At 43.2% G+C, this 14,410-nt stretch overlaps 1 protein-coding gene across 1 annotated transcript; it reads left to right on the forward strand.

The window, feature by feature from the left end:
• The first annotated feature begins 6,126 nt into the window (after positions 1-6,126).
• LOC134207407 (uncharacterized) lies at positions 6,127-7,389 on the forward strand. The gene has a single exon (XM_062683131.1). It carries the CDS (start codon positions 6,127-6,129, stop codon positions 7,387-7,389), a length of 1,263 nt encoding a protein of 420 aa, XP_062539115.1.
• Positions 7,390-14,410: the final 7,021 nt, after the last annotated feature.

A 14,410-nucleotide genomic window follows, 5' to 3' on the forward strand; every position in this document is an offset into this window, starting at 1 on the left:
AGCATTGTCCTACCCATGATTCTAAAGAGATAACAAACAATAAATGAAAGAATCTGCACTATGTGCTACATTAATAGCTGCTTCCCATTTTTAGGATAATTTTCTATCTGCTGGCACTAGCACTTGCTTTCAAACGTATGGTTTGTCTTCATTGTCAGTGACATAATTCATTTCAAAGCAATTCGAAATGGTTTATTATCTTGATCTTCCCTGAGAAAATTTTAGATTAAGGGCAATTGAACGTTACCTACTTATTACAGTTTATGTATATCTTGTCAATCATCTGTCATGTAGAACATGTTAGCGCCTTTTTTCAAAACTCTTGGCTCATTGTTTTTCTTTCGAGTTTCCAGCAATACATTTTAAAAATTCCTACAAAACAAATTCAGAATTCTCACGAAAATTTGTTCAGAATTTCCATAGATTTTTTCAAAATTTTCTTTGGAAACTCTTCGGAATTTCCTCGGGAAATTCTTTGAAATTTCGTCGAAAAATTGTCCGGAATTTAATTTGAAATTTCTTTAGGAAACTTTTCGGAATTCCCTCGGGAATTCTCTGGAGAAACTTTCCAAAATTTCTTTGGAAACGCTTCCGGATTCCCAGGAAAGAGTCCCTCCGGTTTAAATCATCGGGAAACTCTTTAAAATTTCCTCGAGAAATACTTCGTAATTACTTTGTGAGTCTCTTCAAACTGTTTTCGGGGAACTCCTCTAAATTCGCCCAAAGAACTCTATAAAATGTGCTCGTTCTATAAAAACTTTATCGGGAAATCTTTCGATTTTTTTTTTGAAAACTTTTCGAAATTTTCTTGGGAAACTCTTCCAAATTCCAAGTATAAATTTGTTGAATAATTATTTGCGAGGTTCTAAGGGGAAAATGTTACACGGTTTAAACGACCGTTCTCTTCCTTGTCTTCTAAAAGGAAGACAACAATCGTTTGAACCGTGACAAATTTGTTCCTTAGAAAACCATCCGAAAACTATTCGGGAAGCTCTTAGAATTTATTATAAAATTCAAAATTTACTTGGAAAACACTTCGAATTTTTACGGGAAATTCCTTCCCTCGAGAAATACTTTTGAATTTCCCCGGGAAAATCCATGTCATTGGTTTGAGACACTTTTCAAAATTTCCTTGGGAAACTCGTCGGAAATCCCACGGAAAACTGTTTGAAAATTCTTCAAGAAACTCTTCGGATCAGATAACTATTCAGTTTTCTTTGAAAAACTTTTCGGAATTTCCTAGAGAAACGATTCCGAATTTCCGAAGGAAATTTTGATTTTCTCCTTTAAAAAACCCTACGAAATGTCCTCGGGAAACTCGTAGAGATTTTCTCAAGAAACTCCTCCTTGAAATTTCCTTGCCAAACTTTTCGGAAGCTTCTCTGAAAAGCGTTCAGAATTTCCTCGAGAAACTTTTTAGAAATTATTTGGGAAACTTTTCGGAATTTCCTCGGGAAACGCTTCCAAATTCTCTGGAGAAACTCTTCGTAATTTCTTCAGGAAACGCTTCGGACTTCCCAAGGGATTTTTTCAGAATTTTTCCAGGAAGTTCTTCGAAAAATCCTCATGTAACTCCTCGAAATTTCGTTGGGAAATACTTCGAAGGTTCCTCGGTAAAATGTTTAGAGTTACTTTGAGAAACTCTTCGGAATTTCATCGAAAAAATCTATGTACTTAATTTGGATAAACTCTTTACAATTTCATCGGGAAGCTTTCGAAATTACCTCGAAAAACTTCACGAGCTGGTTGGAATTTTCACGAAAAACTCTTAAGAAATCCCTCGGGAAAATCTACGTAATTAATTTTGAAAATTTTTCAAAATTTTATGGAGAAATGCTTTCAAGCTTTCTCGTAAATTCTACGGAATTTTGTCGGTTGACTCTGATCGTTATATGATAATGGAGGATATTTGACTGACCACAGATAAATTCGATCAGGATTCAGAGCTGTGTGTGATACGTACTCTATTAATGCTTCGTTTCAAAATTGGCGTTTTCTTAAATGATCGTTGGAGCAAATATTGTCCTACCCACGCCTTGGAACCCGACCGCGCCTCTGGAGTCTAAGAATCTAAAAAAGTAGTGGGCATCTTAATTGATTTCCCCCCTTTACCGGATGGAACATCCAAATTTCGCCATTCATGAGCGATTCCAAGCAACAGCATCAAAATTTAAGAAAATTTTTAATTCATGATTTTCTATTGAGTTGAAACTTTGCACAGTTTTTCAATTTCATCTAAATCGTCATTTTTCGATATCAAATCTTCATATTGAGTCACGACTAACTTTTCAAAAGGGTGTATGTGAAAATGGTTCAAAAATATTTAAAAAGCTGCACAGCAAAAACGGAATGTTCGATTGTTATGATTTTTTCAGCAAAGTTAGACAACTAAATGGTGATTCTTAAGAAAATGTGCTCAGCAAAAAAAAAAAATTTTTGCCTTTAGAAATATCATTTTTGTCACAAAAACTCAAATATCTCAAAACCCTATCTTTTTTCGAACGTAATTTTTTAGGAAAACGGTCCATTATATTAGCTATCTACCATAAAAATTTGGTGATGGTAAACTAATAAACAAAAAGTTATGACATTTCAAACATTTCACAATTTTCACATATAGTGAACAAAAAAAATTTCCGTGTATTTTTTTTTCAAGAATCACTGATTTGATGCTGATTTTATTGTTAAGGGCCTTGCGTGAGTTAAACAAGTTGTTTGTATGATATTCCATATTTATGTATTCATCGATATTATGTATATTATATGTATAAATATTATATGCATAAATAAATAAAAATGAATTAATATTATCCTAAGTATTAAATTAAATGTGGCAGTTACACAATGTTGTTATAGAAACTCTAAAGCCCCAAACGCAATACAACGGAACGGCGACGGAAACGGAAAATTTGACAGTTAGCCCATATATTTTCTGTCAAATTTGCCGTTTCCGTCGCCGTTCCGTTGTATTGCGTTTGGGGCTTAAGAGTTTTGGGTTTGAATTTTGGTAGTTTCATCTGCTTTTTCTTGATCATAGATCATGTTCTTACAAGCGAAATTCTTAACATTCATCCTTCAAACCCATTGAACGGAATAACGAACGAGTAGATTTTGATGTAACCGGTTGAAATATTTTCAGGATTTCTCAGGAGGTGTGCTGTTGGTCCTAGCCATCCCTATCATGTATGCATGGAATATTATTGGCTATCCTACACAGCTCTTCAAAGCAGACTCTCTTACTACATTCAATTTCGTAGTTCAGAGCTCTACTCGCTGTTTGGAACACCCGGCGTTTTTCTAGCCTGTCCGCTTCGGTTCTAGCACGTCACAACCTTCTTTTAGCTCTAAGACAGGTTCTGCGAAGATCAGCTATCGTGCTCGTCCACCAGTGCACCGGTTTGCGGTTGCCGGTTGACATAGTCCTCCTGGGCATTGTTACGTCACATGCTCGTGTTAGGACATCGGATAACTCATCACCACTAAGGCCTAGAGCCCGATTTTCCCACCGTAATGATTCTTCCAGCGAACTGCGAGAGGTACGCCATCCTAAATAAGCTTAACTGACCCGCCTTGTGGTTCTGTTGGGGGTATAGCTGACCATAAAACGTATTTCCTGATGGTCACTAGCAGTATACCCTTCGTAAACCCTCCATTCAGGTTCCACCGTCCAACCCGTGCTGCAGAAGGTCATATCGATGCACGACTCGCCATTCGGTCCTATGAACGTTGACGCTTGGCCCTCGTTCAGCAGAACTGCGTTCAGTATCGCTAGAGACTCTAGCAGGATGTGACCTCTAGCGTTAGTGGACCGAGAGGTCCAATCCACTGCCCACGCGTTGAAGTTACCTGCTACAATTAATGGTTTAAGACCAGTTAGTCTCGCTACAAGATTATTTAACACCCTAGTATACTGCTCTATGCTCCATCTACGAGGACAGTAGCATCTACAAAAGTAAACTTCGTTTTCTATTGCTATAACAAAACCCTCATCTTCAGAAGATGACACTATCTCCAGGATGGGGTACCTCCCGCATGTCCAGATGGTCTATTCCGGACTTATCCGCAACCCAACTGCTATGTTTGGCAGGGATGTGGTACGGGCTGGACAGCCCGTGTTGGTAAAATCATACTCCAATCTCACTAGTCATCATCGCTAGTGCTGCCGCCACCTTTGGATCACCTTACGCTCGTTCGTAAGAAAGTTCCCGTTTATGTCCTCACCTTACACATATCAGGCTGTGGCACGCGACCCTTACGTGAACGGTTCAGCTTCTCATAAAACTTTCGTGTTTTATTAGCGCGGTACAGTTGCTCCGTCTCTTCACGGTCTCGATCTTCCTGTTGGCGCTTTTTCCTCTGGAAAATCGAGTCTTGTTCCGCGCCCGTTTATATCGTGCCTCGTTCGTCCTTGTGCGGTGTTGCAGCAATCTCGCCCATGCCATGTAGTCTACCGTCTTGTAGCCGCCCAATGTTCAGCCGCGGCGGACGACTCCGACGCGTGTTGTACACCGTCGAGAGTTTTGAGCGCAGACATACTGCAACGAGGTAGTGGTCGGATTCAATATTCGCACTGCGGTAAGTGCGAACGTTCGTGATGTCGGAGAAGAATTTACCGTCGATTAGAACGTGGTCGATTTGGTTTTTCGTTTCTTGGTTAGGTGATCTAGATGTGGCCTTGTGGATATTTTTGCGGGGAAAGAAGGTGCTTCGGACTACCATTCCGCGGGAGGCTGCGAAGTTTATGCATCGTTGGCTGTTGTCGTTCGATACGGTATACAGACTATCCGCTCCGATGACCGGTCTATACATTTCCTTCCTTCCTACCTGAGCGTTCATGTCACCGATGACGATTTTGACGTCCCGCAGTGGGCATCCATCGTATGTCTGCTCCAGCTGTGCGTAGAACGCTTCTTTGTCGTGTTCGGGTCTCCCTTCGTGTGGGCAGTGCACGTTGATGATGCTATAGTTGAAGAAACGGCCTTTTATCCTCAGCTTGCACATCCTTGCGTTAATTGACTGCCACCCAATTACACGTTGGCGCATCGTTCCCAGCACTATGAAGACGGTTCCCAGCTCGTTGGTGGTGCCACAGCTTTGGTAGAAGGTAGCCGCTCGATGCCCGCTTTTCCACACTTTCTGTCCTGTCCAGCAGATTTCCTGCAACGCTACGACGTTGAAGTTGCGGAGATGAAATTCATCGTAGATTATCCTGTCGCAACCTGCGAATCCTAGCGACTTGCAGTTTCATGTTCCAAGCTTCCAATCGTGATCCTTTATTCGTCGCCTAGGTCGTTGCCGATTGTATCGAGTCGTATTATCTCTTATATTGCTCGTAGTTATTATTTTCCCAGGCGGCTTATAGGCCTGCGCAAACCTCCTGTCTCGTCGGGGGGGCGTCGTGTCAGGTCTGTTTTGTATCCCACCTGACACCAGGACTTGGGCTTGTGCGCTTTGTGCGGCACACGGTCGCTTTGGTGCGACCTACTTGCTGATACATGCAGCTTTTTATAGGAATTTAACAGGGCCCACTGTCAAACCCCACCACATCCTAGGCAAACCCCACAACTCGCAGATGGCATGAGGAGGGATCGTCAAGCCCTTGTGTTGGGACCCATGGACATCCCTACCATTACACGCATAAGAAGTTTCAATTCAGCTGTGCTCACTATTGGCAGCCAGCCCTGTCAGCAGATGATGCTGTAAAGCGAGTGATTCATTATGGACGATGAAAGTGAAGCGCGTGTTACCTAAGGAGCCGTCCACAAAGTATGTCACGCCTCTAGGGGGGAGGAGGGGTTCTGAGCAGCGTGACGATCCATACAAAAATTTTAGGGGTTTGTTACGAAAATCGAGACGAAGGGGGGGGGTGGATTGGTTGAAAATCGCCATTTTTTGTGTGACGTACTTTATAGATCTTCCCTAACGAATATTTTAATCTTGTTTTAATAAAGTCATTTTACTGTATTTACGTTTCGCGTTACTCTCCATTAAATGTCACGGCCACCGCGTCGCGCGAATCGTAAAAGTGGCGACGAGGATTTTGTGTTTTTCGCGTGAAGTGACAGAGTAAACAAACAAAAGAAAATTTCTCCACCCACGAGGAAGAGGCGCCGGTTGGACGCCAGTATGGATTCACCACCAGGGAGGAACATAGCACCTCCAGCACTAAATGGTACACATCCGCTGCCACCGGGGCATCAACTACCTCATCCAGGAGAAAATCAGCAACATACGGCAAATCCAGGAGCACAGTTTCTTCGCCCTCCTTCATTGCAGCAAGAAACACAACCTCAAACTCAACAGCAGCAGCACATGCCATCCATACAAGCCGATCCGATCATGCAAATCCGGCAACATCTACAGCAACAACAATCATTTGTTGCACCATCAGCAGGAAGCTTCGCAACGACAGCAGCAAGCATTTCTACAAGAACAGGAGCAGCTTATTCACTCAACGATTCGAGCGTTCCAGCCACCAGCATCACATCCGGAGCAAATACTAGACTAGCCAGTAACATAATTGAGTTTCGTTATGAGCCGGATAATGGGGTTACGTTTGCCGCTTGGTATACGCGATATGATAGCCTATTTACAAAGGATGCAGAGCGGTTGGACGACGAGGCGAAGGTGCGGCTATTACTCAGAAAACTTGGTCCATCGGAACACGAACGCTACGTGAGCTACATCTTACCGAAGACTCCAAGGGAAGTGACGTTCGAAAGCACGGTGGTGAAGCTAAAAGGTTTATTCGGAACAGCAGAATCTCTCATCAGTCGTCGATATCGTTGTCTCCAGGTTATCAAGCAGCCGGGTGAAGATTATAAAATGAATGCATGCCGGCTCAAACGACTTTGTGTCGAATTCGAATTAGCCAAGATGGATGAGGAGCAGTTCAAATGTTTGTTATTCGTATGCGGTCTGAGATCTGAAGTAGATAGTGAAATCCGGACGAGATTATTGACTCGCATCGAAGAAAATACATCAGTGACGTTGGAACACATTTCCGACGAGTGTCAAAGACTACTTTCGATTAAGCATACAGCTATGATCGAATCGTCAGCATCCGTCAAAGCGCTTAAGCGTAGTAATCCTTTCGCGAAGCAGGAGTTCAAGCAAGAGAAAGGTCCTGGTCCAGCTACCCCCTGCTGGAATTGTGGTGCCATGCATTATGCAAAGGATTGTACCTACATCAAGCACAGGTGCAATGAATGCGGTCAATATGATCACCGGGAAGGTTATTGTTCAAGTGCAAGGAAATCTAGCAACTCGGTGAAAAAAGAAGAAGCACCATTCGATGACAACCAACACAGTTCTAGTGAGCAGCGTGAAGAAGCAGCGAAAATTTGTAACAGTGCAGTTAGCTGGAAATCCGGTCCAACTACAACTTAATACAGCGTCTGACATTAGTGTTGTTTCGGAACAGACGTGGAGAAGAATCGGTCAACCTTCATTAAAGAAAGTGACAATCAATGCATCCACGGCGTCGGGGCACCCACTGCAGCTTGAGTCGGAGTTTTCATGCGAAGTCACTTTCGGAGGTATCAGTCGCATAGGTCGTTTCTACGTCGTCAAGCAACCATTGCATTTATTGGGAATCAACCTAATCGACACATTCAACTTATGGTCGGTTCCTATGGAAAACTTTTGCAATCAAATCAGCTGTTTCAAACTCACCTCAGAATCTCTTGGGCAATTGTTTCCATCCGTATTTTCAAATACACCGGGCCTGTGCACCAAAGCAAAGATCCATCTTACGCTGAAGATAGGTAAGACACCAGTGTTCCGTGCAAAGCGTCCAGTAGCGTATGCAATGTATGACAGCGTAAACCAAGAACTCGACCGATTAGAACATGCCAGCATCATTACCCCGGTGGAGTACAGTGAGTGGGCTGCGCCAATTGTTGTGGTTCGGAAGGTGAATGGTGCTATAAGAATTTGTGGTGACTACTCGAGTGGTCTTAATGAGGCTCTTCAACCGCACCAATATCCGCTACCTCTTCCATAAGACATCTTCGCAAAATTAGCAAATTGCAAGGTGTTTAGTCAAATTAACATGTCAGATGCATTTCTGCAGGTCGAAGTGAGTGAGAACTCAAGGAATCTGCTAACAATCAATACACATCGGGGCCTATATCGCTACATCCGGTTGCCACCAGGAGTAAAAGCAGCACCGGGACCATTCCAGCAACTGGTCGATACAATGCTTACTGGTCTCAAACGCACCGCTGGCTACATCGATGATGTGATAATTGGAGGGACTGATGAAGCGGATCATGAGACGACTTTTAAATTCGTATTGCATCGAATTCAGGAATATGGCTTCACGGTTAAGTTGGAAAAGTGCTCTTTTGGACAGAATCAAATAAAATATGTGGGACATCTTATCGATCAACATGGGCTGCGCCCAGATCCTGCCAAAATTCAAGTGATTCAAGCTCTACCACCACCATCAGATGTTTCCGGAGTTCGCTCATTCCTCGGGGCGATTAATTATTATGGAAAATATGTCTCCGGAATGCGAACGTTACGTTATCCTCTCGACGAGTTACTGAAAGTTGGTAGAAAATTCGAATGGTCACCAGAATGCCAGAAATCATTTGATAAGTGTAATCAAGTAGCCAATCAGTTATACTCAACGTTATCCTAGAAACCCCTTAGTAACATAATTTGTTGATTGAAAATAAATATTCATTCGTTAATTTGCAATCGCTAACTTTGGACGTCTTTTCTTAAATCCTCCGAAGTTTCTTCAAACAAGTAGAACCACCTACTCTACAGGTTATGGGCTCGACCAAGGATTCGGCGCACGGAATACCTCAGTTCAGCGGAGGTTCTGGATTCCACAACTGGAGTTTTCGGGTGCGGATGTTCCTGGACGCTAGTGGAGTGGTCAACACGTTAACAGAAGATCCTCCGGCGGAGGTTGCCGAGAAAGTCAAATTCGACGAGGCGGACCGAAAGGCGAAATCCCTGTTGATCAGTTTCCTGGGTGATGAGTGCTTGGAGATGGTACGGGATAAAGTCACGGCGAAGCAAATGTGGCGAGCTCTGGAGAATTCCTTTGCTAAGAAGTCTCTTGTAACACAAAACCTAGTGCGGAAGCAGCTGGGACGGTTAAGAATGAAGGAATGTGATTCCATGCGCAGTCATTTGGTGGCGTTTGAAGATTTAATTCGGCAACTCAAACTGGCGGGTGCGGTATTGGCGGAAGCGGACTTAATCGTGACGCTGTTCGGAACACTTCCGGAATCATATGATCCGTTGATCACGGCGCTTGAGAATCTAGGTGAGGATGAGCTAACATTGGATACGGCGAAGCAACGTCTTCTAGCAGAGGAAGTGAAGCAGCGAGACCGGCAGCTAGATGTATTGGAGAAGTCGACAGCGTTTGCCGGTGAGAAAAGCAAAATAAAGTTCAAGATTTTCAGTGGAAAGTGCCATAAATGCGGCCGGAAGGGCCATATGAAGAAGGACTGTCGCCAGAAAAGCTTTGGTGAGGCTAACGTTGCAGCAGGAAGCAAGGCAGTGAGTTTTATGGTTAAATGTGAAGAAACTTACCCATGTGGAAGTGGCAAGCTAATTTTCATGCTCGATTCTGGTTCAAGTGACCATTTGGTGAATGATGCCAAAGTGTTTTCGTCGTCTTCAAAATTACCTAATCAAATCGTCATTCAAGTAGCAAAGGATGGTGAAAGTCTGGTGGCGAAGACTAAGGGCGTGATAAATGGATACAGCAACAAAGGAGTTCCGGTTAATATCAATGACGTTCTGTACATCCCTGATTTGAGAGACAATCTGATGTCGGTCAAACGGTTGGCAAGTGCTGGAATTTCGGTGTTATTCGATGGACGTCAAGCAGTGCTGCGAAAGGAAAATCAAGTGATTGCTACAGCTCATCTGAAAGGCAGTTTATACGAGCTGGAGGTTAGCGTCGACTCATTTTCTGCTAATGTATGCCAAGTAGAAACAACCGGATTGTGGCATCGTCGACTTGGCCATCTGAACGAACAGGGAATAGCGAAATTGGTGCAACACAACATGGTGGAAGGAATCAACTTTAAGCCAAAACCTCTCGGATTCTGCGATCCCTGCATACAAGGTAAACAATGCCGTGAACCTTTCAGCGGAACCAGGCAACGTGCAACGCGGGTATTGGAGCGAATACACTCGGACATCTGTGGTCCAATTGACCCACCGGCGTGGGATGGTTCGCGATACTTTGTATCATTCATTGATGACCATACTCACTTCTCGGTCATTTACACTATAAAGAAAAAATCCCAGGTTTTTGAAAAGTTTCGCGAATTTGAAGCTATGGCAACTGCTGCGACAGGAAAGGCAATTTCGAAGCTTACAGTGGATCAAGGAAGAGAATATTGTTCCAACGAGCAGAAATTGTGGTACAAATCAAAGGGTATTCAAATGGAACCAACAATAGCAAAATGGTGTGGCCGAACGCTTCAATAGGACGCTTATTGAGAAGGTGCGTGCTATGCTATTGGACTCCCAAGTGCCGAAAGATATGTGGTCTGAAGCAGCCTATACCGGTGTGTATCTTCTGAATCGTAGCCCTACAACAAGTCTTCCGTGCAATACGACGCCAGCGGAGCTTTGGTTTGGTATGAAGCCAAACTTGAAGAAGGTACGTATCTTCGGCTGTAAAGCTTTTGCGTGGATACCAAGCCAATCAAGGAAGAAGCCTGATCCGAAAAGCGTGGAAGTGGTCATGATGGGATATGCACCCAATGGCTACAGACTCTGGGACCGTAAATATCGAAAAATCATCGTAGCCCGTGATGTTAAGTTTGACGAGACGAGATTTCCTTATACCACCAAACCAGATGAGACGTCACAAGCTCCATTGGTGGTAATATTCCCGGCTGAACAAGAGGAGGAAGCTGAACGTGTTCAACCTGTTAATGTCGATATCGGTGCTGAACGTTCTCAACCTATTGATGTAGAGACCGATGATGCTTTTGAAGATGCAGATGACCAATTGTACCGTAATGAAATTCAACAAGATGATCCACCACTGTCAGCGCTCCCTTCGCACTTAGAATATTGCGAGTCCAGCGGACAAACGCGAATGAGGCTCAGCGCACGCTCCCCTGTAAGTTTATGGGTTACTTTGTTGGCTACGGAGCAACTTCTGGCGATTCATTTTATGCAGATGTCCCACAAACATATGACGAGATTGCTGGACGAGACGATAGCAAAGAATGGTTTCAAGCGGTGCACAGCGAACTTCAATCCCTCAAAGCAAACAACGTGTGGGAGCTAACGACGTGCCCATACGGTGTAAAACCCCGGGCATCAAAATGGGTATTGCGGCTAAAAGAGGATGAAAATGGCAGGCCCATCCGATACAAGGCAAGGTTAATTGCGAAAGGTTATCTCCAGAAACCAGGACGAGCTTTTGAAGAAACTTGCGCATCAGTGGCAAGGTTGGTAACAATCCGTGTAGTATTGGCTGTTGGAGTTCATCGCAAGTTCCACTTCCACCAAATGGACGTAAGGACTGCTTTCCTGCATGGTCGTCTCAAGGAAATCATCTATATGAAACCTCCGGCTGGTGTTAAAGCGAAGCCTGATGAAACATGTCGTTTAATCAAATCGCTATATGGTCTCAAACAATCACCTCGATGCTGGAATGAACGTTTTAACGACGAACTCCTCAAAATGGGATTTTCCAGATCGAAGCACGATTATTGTCTATATACGAAGCTGATTCCAGACGATGAACTAATCATCATTCTGTATGTTAGGGTGGCTCAAAAAACACTTTTTCAAATTTTTTGATGGGCCGCCCTCTTATTTGGTTCTATTTGATGCCCTGATGCTCGACAAAATTTCAGCTAAATCGGTCAACGTTTGGGCGGTGCTAAACTCGTTGGAAGTTTATATGGAAAATGTATGCACAAATATCCAAAAACAGTGATTTGCAGTTAGACGGTACAATTTACGATCAAGAACCATGATACTCATTCAGTTCTTGTAGAATTAAATACAGAATGTTATGCTGAAAACCGCGAGAAGATTAGAGTTTTTTAGGCAAAGATATTAGCATTTTACTGGAAGGTTGTAGGGGTGAATTTATTTCTTTTCAAAGGTAAAAGAAACGAAATTTGCTCAAACCCCACTTCAGACAAATGCTAATAACTTAGTCGGGCAAACTCTAATCTTCTCGCGGTTTTCTGCATAGCATTCTGTATTAAATTCTTCAAGATCTGAGTGAGTATCATAGTTCTTCATCGTAAGTTGTGCCGTCCAACTGCAATTCACTGTTTTGGGATGTTTCTGCATACATTTTTGCATATAAACTTCCAACGAGTTTAGCACTGCCCAAACGTTGACCGATTTGGCTGAAATTTTGTCCAGAGCATCAGGGCATCAAATAGAACCGAATAAGAGGGCGGCCCATCAAAAAAATTGAAGAAAGTTTTTCCCATACTAATTTGAGCCACCCTACTGTATGTGGATGATCTGTTGGTTGCAGGACGAAATCTTTCATCGATTCGGAAACTGAAGCTAGACTTGGCCAAGCTTTTTGAAATGTCGGACTGTGGAGAACTTCGTCATTTTTTAGGAATCAAAGTAGATTACAACTATGAATACGGAGTGATGCAGCTTTCACAAGGTGCAAGTATCGACCGATTGATGAAACGTTTTGGGATGAGTGACTGCAATCCGGTCAGAGTTCCGATGGAAAAGGGATTGTCACTGGACCTGACGGGACAACACATCGATGAAGCATATCGATAAATGTTGGGGTCGCTAATGTACCTCATTCTGTGCGTGCAACCAGATAATTGTTTTCCGATTGGCTACTTGGGTCGTTTCCAGCAAAGTCCCAAATCTCAACATTGAGAGGCACTACAGCGAGTGGTTCGGTATATACAGGGAAAAAGAGACATAAAACTATTATTCCAACGGGACGAATCGAGTTCATCATTAATTGGATATGCAGATGCGGATTGAGCTTCGGACACAAACGATCGACAATCGGTGAGCGGTTACCTGTTCAAGGTGTTTGACTGTTCGGTTTCCTTGCGCAGCAAGAAACAACTTACCGTAGCAACGTCATCCAGTGAAGCTAAATATGTTGCTTAAGCATGGCTGTCAACCAAGCAATTTGGCTTCAAGGGATTCTAGAGAACCTGCAAGAAGCTATCAAACCAATTACCATCTATGAGGACAACAGAGGCTGTATCTGTATGGCAAAGAACTTAGAAACAAAGCGGACGAAACACATAGATATTAAATATCATTTCTTACGTGATCATGTGGCTTCTGGATCTCTAAAAATAGAACCTATCAAAACCCAGGACCAACTAGCAGATATGTTCACCAAAGCATTGGATTTCTCAAGATTCAAAACTCTACGAACTAGCCTTGGACTGACTGATTGAAAGGGGATGTGGTGTAATCGAAAAGCCAATCAGTTATACTCAACGTTATCCTAGAAACCCCTTAGTAACATAATTTGTTGATTGAAAATAAATATTCATTCGTTAATTTGCAATCGCTAACTTTGGACGTCTTTTCTTAAATCCTCCGAAGTTTCTTCAAACAAGTAGAACCACCTACTCTACAATAAGTTTAAACAAATTCTGTCTTCCGATCTCCTGCTCACTCATTACAATCCAGAACTGCCTATCATCGTGTCGGCTGATGCCTCTTCACTAGGCGTTGGAGCTACAATAAGCCACAAGATGCCTGATGGAGCTATTAAGGTAGTACAACATGCTTCCCGTGCACTCACACCGGCTGAAAAGCAATACGGCCAACCGGAACGCGAAGGCCTTGCCATCGTGTAGGCTGTGACCAAGTTCCACCGAATGTTGTACGGTCGCAGTTTTCTTCTTCAAACGGATCATGCTCCTCTTCTCCGAATCTTCGGATCCAAGGCTGGAATACCAGTGTATACGGCAAATAGATTACAACGGTGGGCATTGCAGCTGTTATTGTAGGATTTCCGTATAGAGTACGTCAGCACCGACAAATTTGGAAATGAGGATATTATTTCACGCCCTATAGCGCACCATGCAAGACCAGAAGAAGATTATGTCATAGCCAGTGTAATACTTGAGAAATATTTGAGATCAGTCGCCACAAATACCATCAAATTTGTTCCTCTCAGCTTTAAAGCAGTTCAACATGCGACCCAAAAAGATCTGGTACTTAGAGAAGTGCGCCGGTTCTTGCTGCATGGTTGGCCCAAAACCAGGTCAACTATCGCCGATCATAAAGTCCAAAAGTTCTACGACCGACAGGATTCATTATCGATTGTCCAAGATTGCGTGATGTTCGGAGAGCGCCTCGTCATTCCGGAACAATATCGAGAACGTTGTCTTCATCAGTTCCATCGAGGACATCCCGGAATACAACGAATGGAAGCAGTAGATCGCAG

Source organism: Armigeres subalbatus, chromosome 1 (genome assembly GCF_024139115.2).
Source record: "Armigeres subalbatus isolate Guangzhou_Male chromosome 1, GZ_Asu_2, whole genome shotgun sequence".
Classification (NCBI taxonomy): Eukaryota; Metazoa; Arthropoda; class Insecta; order Diptera; family Culicidae; genus Armigeres; species Armigeres subalbatus.

Excerpts from the sequence above, each read along its gene's own strand:
- LOC134207407 (XM_062683131.1), top strand. The coding sequence starts at position 6,127 with ATGGATTCACCACCAGGGAGGAACATAGCACCTCCAGCACTAAATGGT.